The sequence below is a fragment of the Grammomys surdaster genome, unplaced genomic scaffold, assembly GCF_004785775.1.
Source record: "Grammomys surdaster isolate TR1022 unplaced genomic scaffold, NIH_TR_1.0 252, whole genome shotgun sequence".
NCBI lineage: Eukaryota > Metazoa > Chordata > Mammalia > Rodentia > Muridae > Grammomys > Grammomys surdaster.
Genome location: NW_021604693.1, coordinates 169,715 through 195,394, shown reverse-complemented (window position 1 = coordinate 195,394; position 25,680 = coordinate 169,715). Strand labels below are relative to the sequence as shown.

The window sequence follows — 25,680 nt, the reverse complement described above, 5'->3', positions numbered from 1 at the left end:
AAATAATCCCTCACAAGCATGTGCAGAGGCCAGTCTCCCAGGAGACTATATCTCATCATGTTGACAGTTGAGAATAATCATCACCAAGGGTTTGTTTTGACTTAGTTTGAAGGTATAGTCTAAGTGAGGATACAGTAGATAAATGTGCCTCTAGGTATAGTGCTAGGCACATGTTACAGATGGTCATTCTAAATCCACAGTCAGGAAGCAGAGACAGAGATGAATGAAGATGTTACACTTAATTTTTACCTTTTATTTAATCTAAGACACTGCCCCATAAAATAGTATCACCTATTTTCATGGTATGTCTTTTCACTTCAGGTAAACATCTCTGGAGAAGCTCTGAAACACACCTACAGGTATGTCTCCTACATGATTCTAAAACCCATCTCTTGAGAGTCAAGGTTAAGGATTACTCTGTTGAAGTGCTCTGCATCACTAATAAACAGGATTCCACATTGTTCAACTTGCCTCTTTCAGTAGATGATGAAAACCATGTCTTACTAAGTAAACGTGAGCCCAGGGAGTCATCTGCACACATTTGAAAGGTACTCAGGAGCATAAATGAGCAAATCACAAGGAACTGGAAGTTTGCTGAGTGAGGTCTGTGAGCTCCAGGGTTCCTCCTCATTAACAAGCTTCTCTACACTTGAGGTCACTGGAGCTCCAAGCTGATGGCTTGAGTTGAAGATCAAGAGAAGCTTCATTCATGGCACCTCCCTCTGCTGAAGAAATACCTGCATACCTCATTGCTAACTCTGGCTCTCCTCTTGCGATAATCTGAGCATGGCATACACACAGGTCTGTGTAGACATGCCCTGAAGTGTATTGGAGGGAGGTGAATCCATGTTCTCCAGGAAGATCTCTTGACATAGTTGGGCATAAGTCACCTCCTTGGTGTCTTCTGCTGCAGACACCTGCCATGGTGAGATATAAATTATGAAGAGAATACCTAGATAGGATTCGAGAAAAGAAGAGCAGGAAGGGAGGGAAAGCTTACCTGTGTGTCTGCCTGGCTGCAGTTTTCAGGCTGAATGTGTTCCAACTCATCATCTAGAAGGAAAAGTAAGAAAGCAGGCCTCTTTCACATGAGCCTTTAAACTATATAGATTTGTATTTCATATTGCATAAATGACCAACAGAATCCTAGGGAAAGACAGCAACATTACATTGCAGAGTGGCACCTCCCACCTCTTCTGCTCTTCCCTAAGTCCCACAAACATAGGGATGAGGAAAGCGTTCCTCAGAGAAACACACTCCACCTTACATTTAATTTTTTCCTCGGTGTCCATGGGAGCTGAGCTGGAGCTGAGTAAAAAGAAGTGGAAATGTTAAATAATGCCTAGAAAATTATATATAAGTAGAATTTTTAGGAGTTAAGAGCACTTGTTGAGCAGTAGGGGCCCTGGATTCAATCTCTAGTACTCAGACAAAAGTCTTAGATGGAGATGCAGAGGTGTATTTATTGGGAGAGTCAAATTTCCCTACCTCTTATATTTCACTTGGCTCCTGGTCTCACCACTGCTGGCCTCTGCAGAGAGACAAAGAGCAGTCTTGGAACCCAACAAGACCCATACATACCATACAACCCATACAACCCTCCCAGATTAGTATCCTTCCTGGAACATACTACATTTGGCACAATGGTGGCAGAGGCAGATGAGGAGGAGGAAGATGAGGAAGCAGACAGCAGAAACTGTGACCCAAACCACAATGAGAGACACAGATGGACCTGCAAACAGAAAACAGTGTGTATTACATTAATTCACTCATTCAATCAAAAATTTATTGAGTGCCTACATTTTACCAAACACAGTACTGGGTATTTAGGAAACTATAGGGAACCTACCTAACAAAACAATTGAAGCAATCAATCCATATGTTATTGATCATATAGGTCGTGTCTATGACGAGTCATAAAATAGTCTTACTATGTAGCCCAGGATGACTTCAACCCTGAGACCTTCCTGATGTCAGCTGCCTTCAGCTGGGATCATAGGCGTACAAAAGCATACCCGACTGATAAGAGAAATTAAATACAATAACAAAGAAAGTTCATTTGGTGAGGTGGTTCATAAAGGATAACACTCAGTCCTCTGGGGTTCAAGAAAAACTCTATCCAGATAATCTAGGAAGAACATAACACGAATCTTGACTTGGAGACTGAGTAAGCCACATACAGAAAAGACAATCAGGAGACAACAGGGAAAGTATTTTATAATAAAAATTGGAGGTCAAACATGAACTACAACCATCAGAAATTGAACTTGTAACCTACAAAGATACGTCCAAAAGAAATAATAAAGTGATTGGCATGCAGTATCTAATATATTATATTTTCTTTGGTTTGTTTTGTTTTAATAAAAGAGACAGAGCCTAGAAGCAAATCCTAGCAAACCAACCGACAGGGTTTTTGCGCATTTGTGTGCACTCTTGCATTAGTCACAGTAGCCAGGGAATTTACACAGGGCAGGATAGATGTCCATCCACTGATAAATGGATAAGACAACGTAATATGTAGGCAAGGTGGAACTTTATACTGCTGGAGAGAAAAATGAAATCATGATGCCCATAAGAAAATAGATGAAACTGGAAATCATTATATTACACCAAGTAAGCCAGACTCAGAGGGATAATAACACGTGGTTTCACTCATGTGAGAAACTTATATTTAAAACTATGCGAGTGTGTGTATTGAAACTAAAAAAGATGATCATAAGGTATGAGAACTTAAGATCAGTAGGAAACTGAAAGTGTAAGGAAATTATGTAACAGGAAAGCAGCAGTGGGGACTGTCTTGGGGGAGAAAAAAAAGAAGAAGTAATGGCCCTGGTTCTTCCTCCCAGCCCCATGTTCCAAGAAATGAGACTCATATTCAAAATATATTTAAAAACAAAAACTTGGCCATATAGCTAGGCTCTTTTCTGACTATATATAACTGAAGATATTCCATTTATTCTAGCCTACATTCTGCCATGTGGCTGATTACCTGTGCTCAAGAACCATGCGTCTGTGTCACCACATCTTCTCTGCCTGCTTCTTTCTTCTCATCTCCTCAGCAACTCCAAGTTCCTCTACCTGCTGGTTTATGACCTTCTCCTCAGTCCATCTTATGTCTGCAATCTCTTTCTGGGTCTCTCTCTCTCTCTCTCTCTCTCTCTCTCTCTCTCTCTCTCTCTCTCTCTCTTTCTCTCTTATACTCTTAACTAGTTCCTAGAACCTTCTTTCTTCCTGCCAGTGTTCCACCTCCTAATTCCTGCCATTGGCCATGGGCTTCTTTATTGACAGGTGATATTTATAAAAGATTCTCTCTACACAGTAATAACTCATATAGCATCGAACGCACAGAGATCTGAGTGCGGGGATTGAAGATATGTGTGCTTGCCATCACACCTGGCCTAAAATTCTAATACCAATGTGAACTGAGCCAGTCAGCAGTGTTATACACCTTTAATTTCAGCACTTGAGAGACAAAGGCAGGCAGATCACTGAGTTCAATGCCAGCGTAGTCAACAGAACATGTTATAGGGTGTTTAAACAGAGAAACCTGTGTCAAAGCAAAAATGAAATCATTTCTTTAAAAAGAAAGACAGCAAAAGACTGGTGACATGGTTTGAATATGCTTGGCCCAGGGAGTGGCACTATTAGGAGGTGTGGCCTTGTTAAAATAGATGTGTCACTATGAGCTTGGTCTTAAGACTCTAACCCTAGCTGCCTGGAAGCCAGTATTCTGCTAGCACCCTTCAGATGAAGATGTAGAACTCTCAGCTCATTTGGACCATGCCTGCCTGGATGATGCAATGTTCTCACCTTCATGATACTGGACTGAACCTCTGAACCTGTAAGCCAGCCCCAATTAAATGTTGTCTTTGGTCATGGTATCTGTTTACAGCAGTAAAACCCTAACTAAGACATCATACTTGCCTTCTAAACATGAGGACCTGAGTTCAAATCACCAGTAGTCACATGAAAACTTAGACATAAACTGTATATGCTTATAACCTCAACATTGTAGAGAGGAGACAGCAGAGCCTCAAGGGTTCAGTGGTCAGCCAGCCTAACGAAAACAGCAGGCTGCAGGTTCAGTGATAGGTCCTATCTCAAGGAAATAAGGTAGAGGGTAGTATAGAAAGACACCAGACATCTTGAACTGGCCCCCGCTTGTGTGCATATACCCACACTATTATGTGTGCATGCACCACACATGGACCACACACCACTCACATTTAAAAAAAAAAAAAAAGAAAAGAAAATAGGGACTAACTATGGGAGGAAGGAGACTAGTTGGCAGGAGATAAAGGACACAGAGTAGTTCAGAGAGGGAGGGTAGCAATGAGAACAAAGCATAATGTCGTGTGTATAAAGATGTTTCAATAAAATCTATTGCTCTGTGTGATCTAAAATAAAAATTCACTTAAAAAACTTGCTTGTGTTGGTAGTATTGATTAGTACCTTGTCAGTGTCTACCTAGGAGACAAGCTTCTCGGCATGTCTGTGAGGGGTACCCTAGATTCAGCTAGTTTCTAGTCATGCCTATGAGAGGTCACACTGATTATATTCGTTGAAGTGGGAGCACCAATTCTAAAAGTGAAAAGTACTATTCCCAAGACCTGAGTTTTGCATTGTATATAAAAGGGGGAAAGTTACATGACCCCAAGCAGTCACCTCTGTCTCTTCCTCACTTCTTAAACACCGATGCAATGTGATCAGCTGCCTCAAGTTCCTGTCACCATGCCTTTCCCACCATGTTGAATGAACCTCAAATACCTCAAAATGTGAGATAAAGTAGACTCAGACGTCTTTAAATTGCTTTTGTCACATGTTTCATCGCAGCAACAAAATCATTAACCAAAACAATAGTATTTACGCAGAATGGGGTTTTATTCAGACATAAAGATGAACTAACTGATGTAACTGGGCAGATTAATGAACATGGAACTTCAAAATAAATCAGAATCAAATGGCATACGTTTTGCCTCCTACATAGAAGTTGGGTATATAAACGTGTGTGTGTGTGTGTGTGTGTGTGTGTGTGTGTGTGTGTGTGCATGTGCGCGCATTTATACACATCTATAGAATGTACATATTCATGACATCAAGGAGAAAAGAGACCAGATAAGAATAGAAGATGGTAAGAGTGGTCAGAGATACAAAAGAAAATAATGGAAGTGAATATTGCCATAGTACAGAATACATTTGAAGAAAAATGGCATTATGGAACCCATCACTGTGTGAAATACAGAGACATTTTAAAAAATATTTAATGTGAACTTTCAGTGGGATGAATGGATAAAAATACCAGGTAGAAAGAAGAAAAACAGTAAATTGGCTGGGTTAAAGGTGCCTGTAACATGTCAGAGACAACACAAGAAAGAAGGAACAAGAATTTAAAAGCTATTTCCAGACACGAAAGGTGATTTAACAATGAGACATGTGAGAATGACAGCAGAAGAGGATGCCTGAAGAGTCCCAGTGCAAGAAAGACAGCCAGACTCTGTGACAGCACAAGGACATATGTGAAGAGCAGGAAAAGAAAAACAATGATCATTTGAGTTCTAGAATGTCATGTTGAACGCAGAAACTACCACAAACTCTTTCAACTTTTCTGTCATCATTGGCTAGTGTACTTGTCACACACACAATTCAAAAGGAATGTTGGTGAGTAACAATAAACCAGGGATATGGCAGCTATCAGAATGCATCTCATCATGGAGAGGTAAGGACTGTTACCTCCAGGAAGAATATACTTGTATCTTCCCAAAAGAATATAATTAACACATAACAATCACAGTCCATCATGGCTTGTTAGATACAGCACTGTGCTCAAAAAAGATGTTCGGAGAAAAGATTCAAGGCTTCCTGAATGAAGAAACTAACACAGACTTTTTCATTTTCAGTATCACTATTAGCTGGGAAGGTATATGTACATGTGTGTGCATGTGCATGCATGTGAATGTGCATGCTCTGAAGTAAATTACACAGCCACAACTATAACATCATATACCAGGATGACTAATATCTGTTCTCCAAAAGAATACACCTGCATCTACCGTAATTTCATATGATTAGCAGAAAATATTCAGAGTCCAGATGCAAATTAACAAGTCCAGTCAGAATAGCAGTGCATTATGTATCAGACAGGACACAGCAGACATAAAGTGGGTTTGATATATCCCACATGGCATATCTTGAGACCACTCTAGGCACAGAGACAATGACCAAATATCAGACATTCTTACCTGGGATTGAAAGCTCAAGGGGGTCACTGGGCACTGACCACAAGAAGGCATTGACTTTGGAAGACACAAAGCATCTATAGGTCCTCTTGTACCCTGGGCTCACAGGAGAGATGAAAAATTTGTTGTGGCCCTGTTGTAAGCAGTTCAGAGGAAAGGAAGCATTTCCATCTCTGCAGAGAATGAAGATGTCAGAGGAATGACGTGTGTAACAACCAAGAGTCACATTTCTTTCTGAGAATCCCTGGGGTCGTGAATCAACAGTAAGGGATGGCTTCTCCTTATAAACACCTGCAAGTGAAAAGACCCTGTTATTAGCTCCTTATGGTAGCACATGCCTCAGGAAGAAGAGGCAGGAAAATCTCTGTGAATTTAAAATCATCCTGTTCTATGTATATAGATTTCAAGACCAAGAACAGCTACAAATGAGATTTGAACCCCTCCCCAAGAAAAAAATCACAAAAGACCCTTTTATGAAAAAGCATTATTAGAATTGATCATATAATTCAAAGACTCATAAAATACAAGAAAAGAAACTAATAGGAAATTCATCAATCTATAAATATCAGGAAGCATGCTCCTATTATTTTCAATGAAACACACCATAGAAGGCTCTATGTAGCTACAGAAGCTGCTGTCATTCCCCAGGAACTCCATCACTTAGGGACTATAGTCACCATTCTGAAGGGAGTCTAGGCCACAGTCAGCACAGAGGATCACTGTCCTAGACAGGGTCAGGGTATGAATCTAAGTTGGTAGAGCTCTTGCCAAATGTATGCAATGACCTGGGTTCTATATCCGTCATCACTTGAATGATGTAGTTGTCCAAGTATATAATGTTAGTACTAACAGAGAAGAAACCGAAGAATCCGAAGTTCAAGAATTGTGGAGATACACATCAAGTTCAAGACCAGATAGATATTTGAGATCCTTTCTCTGAAAAGTGGAGAAAATGGAAATTAAAAAGGAAAGAATAAAATAAGAGGAAAGGAAGCAAAGAGAGGACCGGACAGGACGGGATGGGACGGGACAGGACAGGACAGAAGAGGAAAAGGAAGAGGAGAGATCAATGTACAGGAGCAGAAATGCAGGGCAAGGCCTGTGACGGGCATGTGTAGTTAGTTCACTGAGGTAGGCAACAGAGATTAAGGCTGAAGAACAGGGTTCACAGCAATTACTCACCTGTCACTACCAACTCCAGTTTGTCACCAATTCCTGACCATTGATATCCATTGGAGTATTTACAGGAGTAAATCCCAGCATCAATGTGCATCATATTCTTCAGACTGAACTCACAGACTTCCTGGGTTCCCCCCTGTGGAGTGCAATCATACCATTTTCCACTGAGTACATGATGTTGAAGACGCACATTGGTCACTCCTGGAGGGGTCCTGCAGAAGATGGTCACAGCACTGCCTGTAGAAATCACAGTTCCTGGGACTGCCCAGATAGAAGGCTGGGGAGATGGCTCTACAGAGATAGAGAAAAAGAAATCTAGTCATCTGATGTCAGGAGAGCCTGATTCCCAGTGAGCTATGGAGTAGCTCCCATGTCAATCATGAAACAAGAAAATGGCCACACAGACATGTGCTTAGGCCAGTATGATAAAGACAATTGCCCTGTTGGCATTCCTTCTTCCCAGGTGACACTATCTTATGTCATGCTGAAAGAAAACTAACCAGCAGAATTTCTGGCATATTTCAATTTTCAAACAACATAAGAATTACTCTCATACCTTAGTGCTATTTAGTAGATTCTCTCCTTGTCTCCTGCCAGTCCAGGAATCAACACTTAGGACTGATATTATTAAGACCAAACATTGACACTTCCATGGCCCAGTAAACATGGTGTTTCATTAAATCACTGACATATGTCTTACTTTGCCTCTTTCTTCCTTGTAAAAACCAATCATTATATACCACTCCAATCTCACACAAAACCTGGGAGCCTTTGATTATCGATGAACCTTGTCTGTGCTGCCCCTCATTAGACAGCAGTTACTTCAGCTCTGTCCCATGGATAAAATGTCTTCCCAGGGAAAGGCCTCAATAAGAGAGCCAGACAGAGCCCACATGAGAAGACATGGAGAGAAAATGAAAACAAATTCAAAACTAAATGTCTATATCATCAAAAGAAAGTGTGTGTGAAAATTATTTTTTGAATGTCCTTCTAAGCCAGATAGCATGTGGGCCTTAATAGCCAATGGCGGAGAATCCACACCAGAAAGACAGAGACAATAGTAAGGACTAAATATGAAGGAAGCAGACAGGTGGCTGCCAATGAAAACACCATCTCAGGGTCTGCTCAAGATGCCTCCTCAAACTCCTCCCATGATACTCCCAGACAAAGTCAGATCCCCAAGGTTGGAATAGAGAACAGACTCACCAGAGTGTGCCCAGATCATCTGCTCCATTAAACACACTGAAACAGGAAGAAAAAAAGACCCGTTGAAAGAATCTGTCCTGTTATACACTGATCCCAACCCAGAGCTCAGATAGAAAGACCAGGACAGGATGGGCAGGCTGAGGTCAGGAATGAACCTTTTGCAGCCATCAGGACAGGTCTTCATAGAGGAAGAATTTTGTGACAACAACCCTGGTTTTAAACCTGGGAGTCTGTATTCATTACTCTCTGGCTAAGAATAATGACCCCTGTAATACTTACCAAATCCAAGAAGAACAGACCCAAGGCCCATGGCAGTGAGTCCTACAAGATCACCACATACAGGCACAGAGAACGGGCAGCACACTCTGCACAGGGGGACACACCTATGGGACAGAGCAGACTGGTGTCCACAATACCCGTCAAGGATGATGACAACAAAACAGGAAGGAGACATACTCTTGCACAAAACCTGCTTCTGACTCCTCAATTCTACACCACAGCTCTGGGCCAGGAAAGAGTTTCTCTATACACTTCCTGTTCTGGCCCTAAATTCTCAAATAGTTTATGGGTGTGGGCATACTATCCTCTGGCATTCACATATATGTGTGCACTTGTGGGTAATGTTTGAGAGAAAACAGTGGATGAAAGCAGAAAGCTTGGATCCCAAATGCCCCACAAATCTACTGGAACAGTTAGAATAGTCTAGATGGGAAATCAACAGGCATGAAAGAGGACAACTTAGAATACAGATGTGGAAAGCCAGAAAAGATGCAGAGCAATGCTTCTGTAGTGTGTGTATGGTATCATTAAATAATTCTTCTGACCAACTAACTACACAGCCAGGTCCCTACAGCTGACAATGCAAATAACAGAAACAAAAATAACTTAAAAGCAGGCTATGGAACTAAACATAGTTCTCAGAGGAAAACAAATGGCTAAGAAATGTTGTCAAAAGTGTTCATCATCCCAGAAATTCAAATTAAAACTACCTTAAATTTTCATCATATTCCAGCCAGAATGGCTTGTTAAAAAAAAAAAAAAAACAACAACAGCAGAGCCAGGAAACCTAGGACAGGTGGGGAAAGACACCCACAGGCCTGTCTGTAGCCACACCATGCATCAAAGATGAGAGGAAGACACCCAAGGGCCAACTCACTGCTCCTCACAGTGGGAACCCCTAAAGTGTGCAAGTATGTGATGCAAAGATGGAAGGGAAAGAGAAGTAGAACATTTTGAGCATTACGAAAAAAGACAGAACTAGAGACGCAAGGGTGGAGAGAAGTAGCCTGATATGAGTAGCCTGCCCTGACCCCTCAGGCCATGGTGAAGGCCCAGCCCATCCTGTAACTGATGGCCATGTCGTGCAGCAGCAGAGGTCTGTATTCATGTCCATGGCTTATATTACCACTTATGACCATGTGGTCAACTCTGGTCTGGTTCTCCATCTGGAAAAATATTTGATACCCAAGGGCTGTGCAGTGCTGGCCCCACCACTCACTGGCTGCAACACTGTGGAAACCTAAGTACACACTTTGCTGGCTGTAGCATTTGGGAGAGAAGACCCTTTACCTCACCTGGACAGCACAGTAGATCTGGCCCTGATTGTAAAGGCACCATGAAGCAGACTGAGGGTGTGAGAGCTGGAGAGCTGGCCCACCCCCTGCCACCTGCAACACTCAGGAGAGAATGACCCACACCTCAACCGAGCTGCACATTAGATCTGGCCCTGATAGTGAAAGCATTTGTAAGTGAGCCTTCAGGGCTTATGAGAAGGAAATGTTGAAGCTGAGGCTTTGGGTGAGCAAGCCAGGGCTGTGCTAGAGAGCTCACCCTGGTGGTGTGAGGAGAAGAGCTAGTGAGCTAACCAACCCAGCTACCACCCAGGCCCAAATCCAGGCTTATGATATGACCCACTGCAACATCTACATCATCTATAAACTAATGGAGCATGTGAAAGGACTGGTCTTTTGGATCCAAAGCTGCAGGATCCCCATGACACAGGGCAACAAAAGGATATTCAAGAGGAGTCTCTGTAAGGAGCCACTGTAGAAGTATAAGAGAAGTCAGAGGCCTTGAAACAAACTAATGAAAATTTATTGGGCCCGATTTTGGCCCTGGTTTGGGCCTTGTGGACAAACCCGAGCCCTGGCTCAGGTTTCTGTGGGCTTGTAGGAGAGCCTAAGCCTGGTTCAAGTTTTAAGACCTGTTTCAGTCACTTCCATACAGGGGTGACTCAGCAAGACTTGTGTGGCCCTGACTCTGCCAGGTCATTGCTAATGTAGAGCTTTGCCATTGGTCCTGTCAGTCACCCCATACCCTCCAGCACCCTTCCCTGTCTCCTGCGTCATCTAACCCCACCAAAAATCCCCCTCCCTATGCTCCAAGTTTATATAAGCGAGAGGCTGATGCAATAAAGTTGAGTTCCTGTTTTGACAAGACTCACAGCCTGGTGTGTTTCTTTTGGGCCCTTGACACTCACCATCCCCCTCAGCCTCAGAGAGACTCAGCAGGACTGGACCGCTCTCCTCTCGCCTGGATATGCCAGCAAGGAGCCAACAAACATTTGCAAGTAAACATGTGTGGACAAAAGGATATATTGTATGACACACTATAATGCACAAGAGCTTCCACAGTGAGCTTTTTTTATGATTTGTTTGGTTTGGTTTATTTTTATTGATTTTCATTGTCTTTGGGAAGGAAGGCTGCAAGGGCAGAGGGTAGATACAAAGGAACAGGGAGATAAGTGGGATTGGGGTACATGATATAGAACTCACGAAGAAGCAATAGAAAACTAAGAGAAGAGAGAGAGACAGGGAGACAGAGAGACAGAAAGACAGAGAGAGAAAGAGACAGAGACAGAGAGACAGAGAGAGACAGAGAGACAGAGAGAGACAGAGAGACAGAGAACAAAACATTGCTAAGTATTATTTTGGAGTAATTAGGAACCTTCCTCTACTGTGGGCAGGATTACAAATTGGGGCAGCCACTGTGGAAATCAGAGTAGTAGCTCTTCAGGAAACTAAAAATGAATCTACTATATGGGTGAACACTATGGCTCCTGACAAATATCCAAATGATTCTATTTCCTACTGCAGAGATACATGCTCTTCATGTTCAACATGTTCAGGTTGCTCTACTCACAATACCTAGGGGATAGAAACATCCAAGAGATCCATTGGCCGATGAGTAGATGAAACAAATACGACTTGGATAAAGATAGCCCCCATAGGCTCCAAGATGTGAATGCTTGACTCTTAGGGAATGGGACAATTTGAACAAGTTAGGACATATAGGCACATTGGAGGAAGCGTGTCACTGAGTGTGGGCTTTGAGGTTTCAAAAGTGCTTGCCAAGCACAGAGTCTCCCCCTCTGTCAGTGGATTAGGATGTAATTCTCACCTACTGTTCCAGTATCTGCCTGTGTACCACCATGCTTCCTACCATGACAATAATGGCCTAAACTTCTGAAACTGTAATCAAGTGCCCAATTGTTTCCTTTCATAAGACTTGCATTAGTCATGGTATCTCTTCACTGTAATAGAGCAGTGACTAGGACAGATGCCTATATAATTTGAGACTTTTTTCAGAAATAGAGAAAAAGGCAATAAGGTAAGCAGATAAAAGTAGAAAACATTATATTGAGCAAGGTCATCCAAACCCAGAAAGACAAATCTTCATGTGCTTACATTCAGATGTGGATCTAAGTGTTGAATCTTTAGATAAATGGAGGTAAGAAGGGTGTTGTGGCAGTCAGTAGAGGGGGATTCAGTGTTGGACTGTGTGTGTGTGTGTGTATGCATGTGTGTGTGTGTGTGTGTGTGTGTGTAATTTGAAGCACCTACAGAATCCAGAGAAGTAAAACACAGCCTTTAGTGTGGGAAAGAAAGATGCTAAAGGACGTAGGGTAGAAGAGCAAAGCTGATGTGAAAAGGAAAGATGGAAAGAGTTTAACTGCAGGATAATTCCACACAGGGAATTGTGTTCCTCTAGCAGGAATTAAATGTGATTAAAATTCATTGCTTATAATCCTCAATGATCTTAGGGGAAGAAGAAATAGAATAAAGGAATATATGTCCTAAAATGGGAGTGGCCATGGGAAGGAAACACAGGAGAGGAGCCAGGTGGTACAAGAAAGCACTGGAAGGAAAGAGAAGTGCAAACAAAGTCTGATGTCACAAAATGGGAACACAACCTCAGACACATTTGCTGATCCAAAGCTAAATCTAAAGACTCCAAAATTCTTTTCTTCCCATGTTCCACAGGATTCCCCAATCTCTAAAAAGAGGGACTCAGTGGAGACCTCCAATTTAGACTTACCTATCCACATAATATCTGCTTTCCTCTAGTGGCAGAGGAAGCCTCTGTGCTGATGACTGAACATGGCATGTGACTTAGTGAAGGTCTACATTGTTGTGAAAAACATAACCAAGGTAACTTTTTTTTTTTTTTTGGTTTTTCAAGACAGGGTTTCTCTGTGTAGCCCTGGCTGTCCTGGAACTCACTCTGTAGACCAGGCTGGCCTCGAACTCAGAAATCCACCTGCCTCTGCCTCCCAAGTGCTGGGATTAAAGGCGTATGCCACCACTGCCCAGCCCAAGGTAACTCTTATTAAGGACAACATTTAATTGACGCTTGCTTATAGTTTCAGAGGTTCAGTCCATTGTCTTCATGTCAGGATGCATGCCAACATCCAGGCAGACATGGTGCTGAGGAAGGAACGAACTGAGTTCAACATCTTTATCTGAAGGAAGCTACAAGGAGACTGGCTTCTGCAGATAACTAGGAAGAGGTTCTCTTGTACATTGGGTGTAGCCTGAGCACAGAACCTCAAAGCCCATGCACACACTGATTCACTTTCTTCAACAAAGACATACCTATCCCAAGAAGAACACACTTCTGAACATTGTACCTGCCTATGGGCAAAGCATCCAAACTGCCACAGTATGGATCTATGAGTGCTGCAGAATAACATCATGTTTGGTTCTCTCCTAGGTATCTGGGCTGTCCAATCTAGGGTTCCTGGTATTCCAAGTAGTGATGTGAATGGGCTCCTTCTTGTGGAGTGGGCCACATGAATGGTGTTTGCACCAGGTCCTCTTCATATATGTTAGGGATGTTGACTTGGCATTTTTGTGGGACTCCTAAAAGTCTCAAAAGGTGTATTTCTAACTCTTTTGCCTGACTATCAAACTCTTTGCCAGTCCTTCTGCTTTACACCTGTGCCAAGAGTGGAGCCTCTGCTCTGAACGCCCAACCATTAAGCTCACACCCAGTTGCAGCTCAAAACCCCAGATGTTCTGACACAAAAAGAATCACAGGTGAGACCCCCAAACCCCACCCCAATACCTGGCATAACCAAAACCTAAGGATGAAAGTACCCTGCCCAGCCAAAGACCCATGCTCCTTCTTTGCACCTGTGCCCAGAGCTAAGCCTCTGCTGCAGATCCCCATGAACTCAGCCCACATCCAGATGCAGCTTGACCCAGAGGAGTTCTAACACATTCAGGATCACAAGATCATAGGATCACAGAATCACAGGCTTGTAGGAAAGACAGGCTCCAGGCAGAGACAACAAGGCCAGTTAACACCAGAGATAACCACATGGTAAGAGGCAAGCACAAGAATGTAGGCAACAGAAACCAATACTAGTTGGCAAAATCAGTACCCAGTTCTCCCACCATAGCAAGTCCTGGATACCCAAAAATGCTTGAAAAGCAAAATTCAGATCTAAATTCCCATCTCATGAAGATGATAGAGGGATTTAAGAAGGACATAAATAACACCCTTCAAGAAATACAGAACACAGATAAACAAGTAGAAGCCCTTAAAGAGGAAACACATAATAAAGTAATACAGGAAAAAAAACAACCAAACAGGTGAAGGAATTGAACAAAACCATCCAGAATCTAAAAATGGAGACAGAAACATAAAGGAAAACACAAAGGGAGACAATCCTGGAGATGGAAAACCTAAGAAAGAGATCAGGAGTCACAGGTGCAAGCATCACCAATAGAATACAATAGATCAAAGAAAAAAATCTCAGGCATAGAAGATACCATAGAAGACATTGACACAACAGTCAAAGAAAACACAAAACGCAAAAAGCACCTACCTTACCCTCACCCCCTACCTTTCCCCACCTGCACAATGTCCCCTGAAGCTTGGCAACTGCAAGATCCTGCTTGGCAACTGCAGATAGACTCAAAGCAGTGTATCATATCTTCTGAAGACTAGCAGGGAGACCATAACTCAAGCAGTGTACCATATCTTCTGAAGAATAGCAGACAGATCATAATTCAAGGCAGTGTATCGTATAGACCATGACATGTTTCAAGGCACAGGCCAAGAAGATTCTGTACTTTTCCACCACCTGACCCCTCTTACCCCCTCCCCTTGTAAAACATGCTATAAAAAAGCATTTCATGTTCAAAAAAATTTAAAAAAAAGAAAAAAAAAGAAATCCAGGATGCAATGAAAAGATCAAACTTCAAAATAATAGGTATAGAGCAGAGTGAAGATTCCCAACTCAAAGGGCCAGCAAACGTTTTCAACAAAATTATAGAAGAAACCTTCCTACGGGCGGTGGTGGTGCACGCCTTTAATCCCAGCACTTGGGAGGCAGAGACAGGCGGATTTCTGAGTTCAAGGCCAGCCTGGTCTACTGAGTGAGTTCAAGGACAGCCAGGGCTACACAGAGAAGCCCTGTCTCGAAAAACCAAAAGAAAAAAAAAAAAGAAACCTTCCCTAACCTAAATAAAGAGATGCCCATAAACATAGGCTAACAGAGTGAATACATAAACAGGATCCAGCATTTTGCTACATCCAGGAAACACACCTCAGTGACAAAGACAGACAGAAACTACCTCAAAGTAAAAGGGCTGGAAATTTTTTTCCAAGCAAATGGTCCCAAGAAAAAAGCTGAAGTAGCCAATCTAATATCCAATAAAATAAGCTTTCAGCCAAAAGTTATCTGAAAAGATGGGGAAGGATACTACATCTCATCAAAGGAAAAATCCACCAAAAGGAACTCTCAATTCTGAACATCTTTTGCCCAAATGCAAGGGCACCCACATTTGTAAAAGAAATGTTACTGAAGCCCAAACACATGTTGAAACTCACACAATAATAGTGGGAGACTTCCACATACCACTCTCACCAATGGACAGATCACAGAAACAGAAACTAATCAGAGACACAGTGAAACTAATACAAGTTACGAACCAAGTGGTTTTAACAGCTATCTACAGAACATTTCACCCTAAAACAAAAGAATATACCTTCTTCCCAGCACCTCATGGTACCTTCTCAAAAATCAACCATATAATTGGGAAAAGAGCTTCAAAAATCCTACATCCAATAGAGGGCTAATATCCAAAAGACACTAGACCAAAATCTCCCAATGCCCATGATAAAACCCACAGACCATATGAAGCTTAGGAGGAAGGAAGACCAGGGTGTGGATGCTTCAGTCATGCATTGTGGGGGAAACAGGATAATCACTGGAGGTGGAGGAATGGGTATGTAGAAATAAAAGAAGAGGGGAAGAAAATAAGCAGGAAGTATCAGGTACAGGAGGGGATGGGAGAGAGGTACAGAGGGTCAGGAGATCAAAAGGAAATATATAGCACTGGGTGATGAGGAACTGGGGGTGGCCACTGAAGGGTCCCAGAGGCCAGGGAATTGAGAGGCTCCCAGGACTCAATGGGGATGACTTTAGCAGAAATGAAACTGTGAAAGGGAGATAAAACCTGTAGAGACCACCTCCAGTAGATAGGGACAACCCCCAGTAGAGGGAAAGAGCCACCCACCCATCTCAAAGTTTTTAACACAGAAATGTTCCTGCCCAAAGGAAAGACAGAGACAAAAAATGGAGGGGAGACTGAATGAAGGGCCATCTGGGGATCGTCCCCTCTGGGGATCCATCCTGACAACAGACACCAAACCCCAACATTGTTGCTGTTGCCAAGAGGCGCTTGCTGACAGGAACCTGGTGTGGATGTTCCTTGGGATGTTCTGACAGAAAATGGTCATTGCAGATTTATATATTCTTTGAACCAACCATCAGACTGAGCTCTGGGATCCCAGTGGGGGAGCTAGCAGAAGACTAGAGGAGCAGAGTGGGATTGTAACCCCATACAATGAACAATATCAACTGCTGAGAAAACCCAGTGCTCCCAGGGACTAGACCACCAACCAAGGAGTATACAGGGAGAGATTCATGGCTCCAGATAGCAGAGCAATGGGAGGGGAGGCTCCTTGTTCCTGTGGAAGTTTGATGCCACAGAGTGGGGGGATGCTAGAGCAGTGGGGTATGAGAGGATGAGTGGGTGGGGGAGCACTCACACAGAGGCAAATGGAAGTGGGGATAGGACAGATATGAGATGGGGTGTTTGTGGAGCAGTAGCCAGGAAGAGCAATATCATTTGAGATGTAAATGAATGGAATGATTAATAAAATTTAAAAAAAAAACTTGTTTCTGCCATTTGGTTACCAATCCTGCATAGGAGGGTTTTCACGTATCCTTTTCATATCTTGTGTTATCCTATATTGATACAGTCTCTTGGAGGCCAACTCTGTTCTGAAGAAGAAACAGTTAACAGGGTGGATCTGGAGCAGATAGGAAATGAAGAATCTAGGAGTGGAGAGATGACAAGCAGTGTTTGGGTAGTATTATTCAAGAGACAAATCTATTTTAAATAAAAATAAATAAATGTAATGAAAGAGAGATAGGTGGTGTTCTTGACAATGAAATTCACACTGAAGGATGGATGTTGCTCACAGGTGAATGATGGAGGAACATAGTGAGAGGACAAGACAGAGTGGGGAACTAATTGCAAGACAAGGAGTAGAGATGCAGAGCATCTAGCAGAGTTTGAGAAACTGACTGGAAATAAAAAGAGATTGAGAAGCAAAGACTCAAGTGAAACAAGCAAAGCTGTGATTGATAGACAGGACAGCTCTGATAGAGATGCACAGGAAAACTGAGAACTCATTGTCTAACTACAGGAACAGAGGGTTGGCTAGTGTGTCTCAAAGGGGGGTAACTGTAGAAGAGCAGTCTAAGCTTGCAGTCACCCTGGATGAAGAAGCTGTAAATGACACTTTCTGGGCTCACTATCAACATCTACACAAGTGTTCAGAGAAGCCATTGGCATTCCCATGACTCTAGGGTGTTAGCATCCATAACATGGTCATACTCATGTCAAAAGTGCACAGCCACTCACATTCCAACATGTGCTCACCACTGAGTAGCAGGGAAGAAAGAAGAGCAAAGCCATCATATGAAGATAAATAAGAAATAGCAAATGGGCACTACATGGAGATGTCACATGGGAAGACAGAAAAAAAATTAAAAAACAGGGTTCAACTAGTTGGAAAATTTTTGCTGCAAACACCAATAAAAGAATTCTGAAATGCCAGTCACATCATGATATTGTATCGGATTTGTGAAAAAAGGACACTCAGTAGAGAAATGACAACTCTTTTAGACTTTTTATTACCAACGTTTCATTGAGGTCTGTGGTGTTTTATAGAGGTATGGCCCCATAAACTCATGTGTTTGAATGCTTGGTCCATAGGAAGTAACACTATTAGGATAGGTGGCCTTGTTGAAGTAGCTGTGGTCTTGTTGAAGGTAGTGTGTCACTATGGTAGCAGGTCTTGTAATCTCCTATGAATAAGCTATAGCCAGTCAGTTACACATCCTCCTTCTGCTGCCTGCGGATCAAGATGTAGAATTTTAGGCTTCTTCTCCAACAACTTGTCTGCTTACACACTGTCATGCTTGCTGCCATGATGATAATGGACCTAAACTCTGGAACTATAAGCTAGCTACAATTATATGTTTTGTTTATAAGAGATGCCATGGTCATGATGTCTCTTCACAGAATGTCTTGGTTAAGATAAGGTCTTAAAAGGGGTATCAAAGCTCACAGCACTGGGCTCTCTGAAGTCCCCGTGAAGAACTCTTCTGCTTTTCCAAGCATCCAGCAATAGAGCCCCAATGCCTAACAGGAGGAGGAAAGCCAGGATAAGCCGAAGGAGATTCTCTAATGCATGACCTTTTAAAAAATAAGACCCTGTAGAGGAGAAAAAAACAATATTTAAATTTTTCCACCTACAAATATCGTACTGGTTGGAATAAATATGGCCCACATAGACTAATGTGTTTAAAGACTTGACCCATAGGGGAGGGCAATCTTAAGAAATGTGGCCTACCTGGAGAAAGTACATCACTCTTGAATGGGGTTTGAAATAGCCTATAATCAAGCTGTGCACAGCATGACACAGAATTTCCTGCAGCCTGCAGATTACTATGTAGAACTCTCTTCCAGCACCACATTCTGTCTGCCTGTAAACTGCCATGCTTCTCACCTTGATGATAATGGACTAAACCTTTCACACTGTAAGCCAGTCCCCACCATTGACATGGTGTCCCTTCACAACAGTGAAACAATAACTAAGCAAAAGTTACTTCCAGGGACTCTTGGTATTGCTGTACAAGGTCTGATCATGCTTTTCTTGGGGAATGTGGATCTTGGGACTGTGAATTAGAAAAGAAGTTGAACTCTTCAAGAGAGGCTTAATAGACATCCTGGTAGGAACATGGTAGACAGATGTGCTGAGAGTGATTTGAAGAGTTGACTGTAGCGCAAGATCTTTCAGAAGTGAACTAGAGACCATTCTTGTGATTTTTGGATACAAATGTGTCAAATTTTTACCCCTATACAAAAAGTTTGCCTGAGGCTAATGTGAAGAGTTTTTTTATAAGTAAGATTTACAAAGGAAATCTCAAATCAAGTTAGTATAATCTTTGTTGTGTAGTTACTGCTGTTATGTCTTGTGAAGAGTTTTTTAATGAAAACTAGCGAGCTGGGCAACAACAAAAAGTATAATTCTAGCATAAAAGGAACCCCCGGAGGTTGAATGAAGCTAAAGATTATTTTTAAAGAGATAAATAGATTAAGAAATGGAATCAAGAGAGTAGTGACCTCAGGGAAAGACTCCATCTTATATAATGGAATTAAAGAATAGTAGGTCCAGGCATGGTACACACCTTTAATTCCAGCACTCTAGAAATAGGGACAAGCAGATCTCTGACATCAAGGCCACCCTGGTCTACAGAGTAAGTGGCAGGACAAAGAAGCTTAGGCATTGAAAGAAACCATGAAAAACCAAAATCTGAAGAATATGTAATTGAACAAGAGGGCCATGTTCCAGCCTCAACGAGCAGCAGAAGTTGGCAACTTCAGCTATTTGCTGTAGGGACAGTTCTGATGCTAAGGTCCTGTTCAGCAATTGGCTCTTGATCTATCAGTATAGAAGCCATGGGCAAATTGCTGAGATAAAGGAATTAGCAGGTCTTCCAAGTCCCTTTAGGAAAAGAGACAGATGCAAAGGAGGAAGAGAGTTTGCATGCTTTGAAAAGAGAAAAGTCAAGCAGCGATGTGAAGTCTCAGGCTGCTGCTATAGGCAGGTGGTCAGGGGTGTTTAGCAGGGACTAATTATATCTGATTCACAAAAGGTTAAAGCAAGTAGGAAGTGTGGAGATAGAAATATTAATAAGGGCATGCTTTTCCAGATGGAATATAGTGGAGTCAGCAATTGTATCAAAAGGAAAGTTGAAAATTAGCAATCTATAATTGTGTGTTTTATCTGTGGATTCAAGGGAAGCTGAGTGGTGTTGGTAGTGTGGTCCATTCCCGAAGATTGGGCCATGGGGGGTAGTGAAAAGCTAGATACAACTTGGTTCTGGCTCTTGAATCAAGGACAGAAAAAAAGGGTTATAAAATCTCCCTCTATGAATAAGAAAGCTTCTGAGAGCAAACATATGGCAAGTGTGTCCCTGAAAGTTGACCCAGAAAGGCCATTATTTGAAGGTGTAAAAAGGACTCCTGGAGTGCCTTAGAAACCCAAAATATTGTAGACGTGAGATCCATGGGGTACATGCCAAAGAAGTCTGCTAACATGGAGTGAAAGCAGCCCATGAGAGAGAAGTGTGTTGCAGTCAACAAAACAGAAAGGATTTGGAGAATTGAAGAGCACTTTGATGTCACACATGGAGATGCTGAATTTGGAGTTTGCCCAATAGGTTTTGGGCTTGATTGAGACCAGTATTTCCTCACTATGCTCCCTTCCCTATATTTGGAAGGGTAATGTATATCCTGTGCCATCATATGTTGGAAGTATGTGTTCATTTTTTTATTTTGATTTCATAGTGGATTACACTTAAAAGATTGCATAAATCTCAGAAGAGAGTTTGAACGTTGGATTTTGAAACACTGTTGAGATTGGAATAGACTATGGTGACATTTGAGGTTAAACTAAATGCAATTTGCATTATATTATGAATATGAACCATTGTGGGCCTGGGAGTGAACTATGGTTGATTGAATGGGTGTGGCTACCATAGTCCCATGTTCTAGAATACTGGCCATGGGAACTTTCCATCATAGATGTAGCTGCTTGTATTATCATTCTAATTATATTCCCCCAAAACCTGTTTACCAAGTCCCATACATAACACAGAGGGACCATGTTGCCAGTTGGTTCTGATTGGTAAATAAAGATATTGACAGCCAATGGCTGGTAGGACAGACTGGGAAAAGACTTTTAGGATTACTGGGAAAGGGATGGAGGAAGGAGGAAGGAAGAAGGAGATCCACCATGCCAAGAGTAGGAGAAGAAAGACATCACACCTGAGAAGGTTTGGGACAGAGAGCATACACCCTCATGTAGGAGCCGAGGATCATGGCCCAAGATGCCTGCCCATCTAGGTCCTGGGCAAACAAGATGGAATACAGAATTTAATAAGTAGTAACTAGGGAATGTCAGAGGAAGGTAGATTAGCCACATGGAGGCTAGAAAATGACTCAGTGTATAAGCATGCTTGCCTTGTAAGTGTGAGGACCTGAGTTCAAATTTCCAGCAGCCACATGAAAAGAGGCATACAGTGTACATGCTTGTAGTCTCAACTCTGGGGAGTGAAGACAGAAGAATCTCAAGAATTCAGTGGTCAGCTAGCCTAACCAAAGCAGCAGGTTGGGTGTAAGAGGAGGTTCTGATTCTAAAGTCTAGTTCCCTAGTTGGTTCTCAATTTGTCAATAAAGAATGCCAGGAGCCAATTGCTGGGTAGAAGGTACACAAGGACTTCCAGGTCCCAAGAGAAAAAGGAGACTCAGGGAAGGAGAGGAAGGTCTTTTTTTTTCTGCCATACCCTTGAGGATGGAGAAAGCTACAATTATGTAAATCCACAGAGACAAGTAGGGCCTGTGGCCTCCATGACTGGTGGATGGCCAAGGATGTTGGCAGAAGCTGGCTGATATAAGCCACTACGTTTAAGGTGGAGAGAGGGACAGAGATAATAAATTGGTAAGGGCACACATTTCCAAGCAAAAGATATTTGCACCCAGCAATTGTGCCTAGCAGGAAAGCTTTCTGTATGTCTTTTGTCTGAGTATTCAGGGGTCTGGGGGGGAGGAGTGGAGACCTGGGGCTAGTCATGCAAGGTACCTCCAGGAGCTATAAGGTAGGTAAAAAGGGAAGCCAGATGGAGACTGGTGGAAACCAATCCTAGAATTAAGCTGGGAAAAACTAAAGGAAAGACAGGATGGATCAGAGCATGGGCAACAGCTCCAGGAAAATGTGGTAGCATGATTTTTTTAAAACTACAGACAACAGGCTGCAGGTTCAGTGATAGATGCTATCTCAAGGAAATAAGGTAGAGGAAGACACCAGGCATCTTGCACTGACCTCCATGTGTGTGCAAACAACCACAGACTTCTGTGTACATGCATCACAAATAGACCACACTCAGCTCACACTTTGTTTAAAAAAGGGAAAAAAGAAAACAGGGACTCACTATGGGAGGAAGAAAACCAGTTGGCGTGAGAGAAGGGACACAGTGGAGGGCAGAGAAGGAGAGTAACAGTGAGAACAAAGCATAATATCTCATGTGCAAAGAGGCTTCAATGAAATCTATTGCTTTGTGTGTCTTAAAATAAAAACTCACTTTTTTAAAAATTGTGCTTGTGTTGGTAGTGTTGACTAGTACCTTGACAGCATCTACCTAAGAGACAAGCTTCTGGGAATGTCTGTGATGGGTACCCTAAATTTAGCTAGTCTATAGCCATGCCTGTGAGAAGTCATGCTCATTAGAATAACTGAAGTGGGAGCACACACTCTATAGGTAAGAAGCATCATTTCCAGAACTTCAGTTTTGCATTGTATATAAAAAAAAGAAAGGTGGCTGAACCCAATCAGTCACCTCTCTCTGTTCCTTAGATTCTTAAATGTTGATACAACATCACCAGCTGCCTCAAATTCCTGCCATAATGATGAATATACCTCAAATACCTCAAAATGTGGAAAAGTAATCCTTGACTTCCTTAAGTTGCTTTTGTCACATATTTCATGGCAGCAATAAAAAAAGGTAACCAAAACAATAGTATTTACGCAGAATGAGGTTTTATTCAGACACAAAGATGAACTAATTAAGGTAACTGGCCAGACTTATAGATGAAAATGGGGACCTCATATTGAGCAAAATAAATCAGACACAAATGGCATATGTTTTTACCTCCTGTGTGTGTGTGTGTGTGTGTGTGTGTGTACACATCTATAGAATATACATATACATGAAATCAAGGAGAAAAGAAACCAGATAAGAGTAGAGGACTTTGGGAATGAGAACAGATACAAAAGAAGACAATGGAGGTAAATATTCCCATAGAAGAGAATATATTCAAAAGAACATAGCATTATGGAATCCATCGCTTTGTGCAATGGAGAGATACTTAGAAAGATATTTGATATCAACTTTCTGCAAGATAAATGGACATAAATATCAGGTAGAAAAGAAAGACAATAAATTGGCTGGGTTAAAGGTGACTGTGTCATGACATAGATGACACAAGAAAGAAAGAACAGGAATTTAAAAGGTATTTCCAGACACAAAAGATGGTTTAACAATGAGCCATGTGGCAACTGAGAGCTAAGCAATATGCCTGAAGGATCCCAGTTTCAGAAAGACAGCCACACTCTCTGTGAGTACAAGGACATGTGTGAGGAGAAGGAGGAGGATGTGTGGACGCGTTCAGTTCAGGGATCTATTGAGATGTGTGCTCAACGCCTGCAAAGACAGATTTCAAATATCCCATTAGACATAATTCTGAAGACCATAGAAAATGTCTTGAATGCATCAGTACAACTAAAAGCCATCAGCAAATATTGCACAAAAGAAGACGTCTAAATGTGTGCCAACACCACCAAGAGCCCTATACGAAACCTTCTCTGACAAAAACTCATCCTGTGCCATCTCCTTCTCTACTCTACATGGGATTTCTTCCTCTTGCCTCCTCATGATGGAGTTAGCATCTTTAACCCATGCACACTTGAGGATTTCTCTAGTTCCCAAGTGGAACTTCCATGGCCCTCCCGCCTTTGTTCCCCATACTTGAAACACAGCCTGTGTCTCAAAATCTGAGAGGTTTCCAATCACTAGAAGTTCTAAAATAAAAAGAAATAAGTCCTTTCTATGCCAAAGCTGGCACTGTTGTGTTCTTTCCTGAGAATTCTGAGAATTCACCCCATTACTTTCTTCTATCTCTGTCTTCTATCTTTCCACCCCCCAGTCTTTTATCCTTATCTAGTCTCTTTTCCACTTACACATCATGAATATGTACAGTCAAGGGTGCTTTTTTGTAAATGTTTCCTACATTCTCCACTGTGTGAAGCAAATGAACTGTGCTACCAGACAGAAAAACTGGTAAGGTTGATCAGGTTAAAACCCCCAGGAAATCTCAGAATTGAGAACAGGAAGAGTGGAAGTTCTATTTGTCCTGGAACACATACACATGACATACCACAGAGAGGACCATGACAATCAATCACAAAGCATAAAAAGCTGGAGTTCTCCTTCCTAATAAGGTATCTAGATGGGCCCCAGAAGCCAGCAAGCTTCTGTTCCTGGGCATTCCTTCCTGAAAAGGATATTTATCCCTGGTTCACCCTGAGGAAAATGAACACATTCATATCCACCATCAAATAAAGTAGTTTGGCCAAGCAAGGACCATCTCCCTCATCAAGGATCACTATGATGGGAGACTTTGTCATAAAGAGCACCTCCTCACCTAAATGTCCAGGAGGAAACCTTCTGTCTTCCAGCCCCTCTTCATGCTCAGCACTAACTCGGAACCAAACAGGATTCCACTCCTGTCATGGGCTCACTCCTTCCTGCCTGACACACAGGAGAAGCACGGACCTGTGGACCCCCATTCCCAACTCCCTGAGGTCCCCAGCAGCATCTGGTTACACAAGAGGACAGGAAATACAGCACTCATCCCAAACCCTGCTGCTTCTCATCCAGGAAAGCATGGGCTGCGTCCCCTATCTTGGGCTGTGTTCTGCCCCTCCAGCAGCACTCAGGTACCCCAGCATCAAGACAGACACACAGCCTGACACCAGTAAACTGATGGCTGTTCAGGGGTAGCACTGTGGTGACAAAAAAATAGTAGAAAAATAAGTGTAGTCCTTATCCCTCATCCAGGAAACTTCCCTTCAACAGATGAGGATCATTGCACATTACATTAAACATAACATTACAAACACAGAAAATCCAAATGCAAAGTATGTAGTCCTTGGATACATCTACAAAACTACTCCTACTTTGTGAAAGAAGGAGAGGAAAATTGTAAGAACCAAAAGAACAGAGAGTTTGTTGTGAGATTGTAACTCCTAGTAATGTCAGAAGCAACACATGTAAAGTCTTATTAATATGACTGCCTAACTGTGAGCTGAACAACAAACAAAAACAAAATAGACATACAAAAAGGGATGGGAGAAAGCCATTACACAAACCTTACACAAATAACTACAGGGAACTAGGAATGCTAAAAATGGGAGAAATAGTCTTCCCCAGAGAATACCACATCAGTTGGTTATCCAACACCAAGAGGTCAGCTCTGGAAACATACAAACAAAAACGTTTTACAGACTTAACAGGTTTCAGATAGATAGATAGATAGATAGATAGATAGATAGATAGATAGATAGATAGATA

The 25,680-nt window shown here is 42.1% G+C and overlaps 1 protein-coding gene across 3 annotated transcripts; it reads right to left on the bottom strand.

The window, feature by feature from the left end:
• Window positions 1-232: 232 nt before the first annotated feature.
• On the bottom strand, window positions 233-8,999 carry LOC114627336 (platelet glycoprotein VI-like). 3 transcript variants are annotated; one of them, XM_028775076.1, is made up of 9 exons: window positions 8,901-8,999; window positions 8,622-8,657; window positions 7,419-7,706; window positions 6,240-6,527; window positions 1,631-1,732; window positions 1,489-1,531; window positions 1,268-1,308; window positions 1,001-1,053; window positions 233-917 (listed from the first exon to the last, which is right to left on the bottom strand). In XM_028775076.1, the coding sequence occupies exons 1-9, from the start codon at window positions 8,929-8,931 to the stop codon at window positions 753-755; spliced, it is 1,047 nt and encodes a 348-aa protein (XP_028630909.1). In that variant the 5' UTR covers window positions 8,932-8,999; the 3' UTR covers window positions 233-752. The 3 variants fall into 3 exon arrangements, with proteins under 3 accessions (XP_028630909.1, XP_028630911.1, XP_028630910.1); XM_028775078.1 differs by lacking the exon at window positions 1,631-1,732; XM_028775077.1 differs by lacking the exon at window positions 8,622-8,657 and having other exon boundaries at window positions 8,901-8,972.
• Between the last annotated feature and the right edge of the window lie 16,681 nt (window positions 9,000-25,680).

What these genes read in the sequence shown, in the direction of transcription:
- LOC114627336 (XM_028775076.1), bottom strand. Translation starts at nt 8,931, where the DNA reads ATGGGCCTTGGGTCTGTTCTTCTTGGATTTG. An exon ending in AGCCAAGTGAAATATAAGAG is followed by an intron (nt 1,309 to 1,488) that starts GTAGGGAAATTT and finishes CTTTTTACTCAG; the next exon opens with CTCCAGCTCAGCTCCCATGG. An exon ending in GCAGCCAGGCAGACACACAG is followed by an intron (nt 918 to 1,000) that starts GTAAGCTTTCCC and finishes TCACCATGGCAG; the next exon opens with GTGTCTGCAGCAGAAGACAC.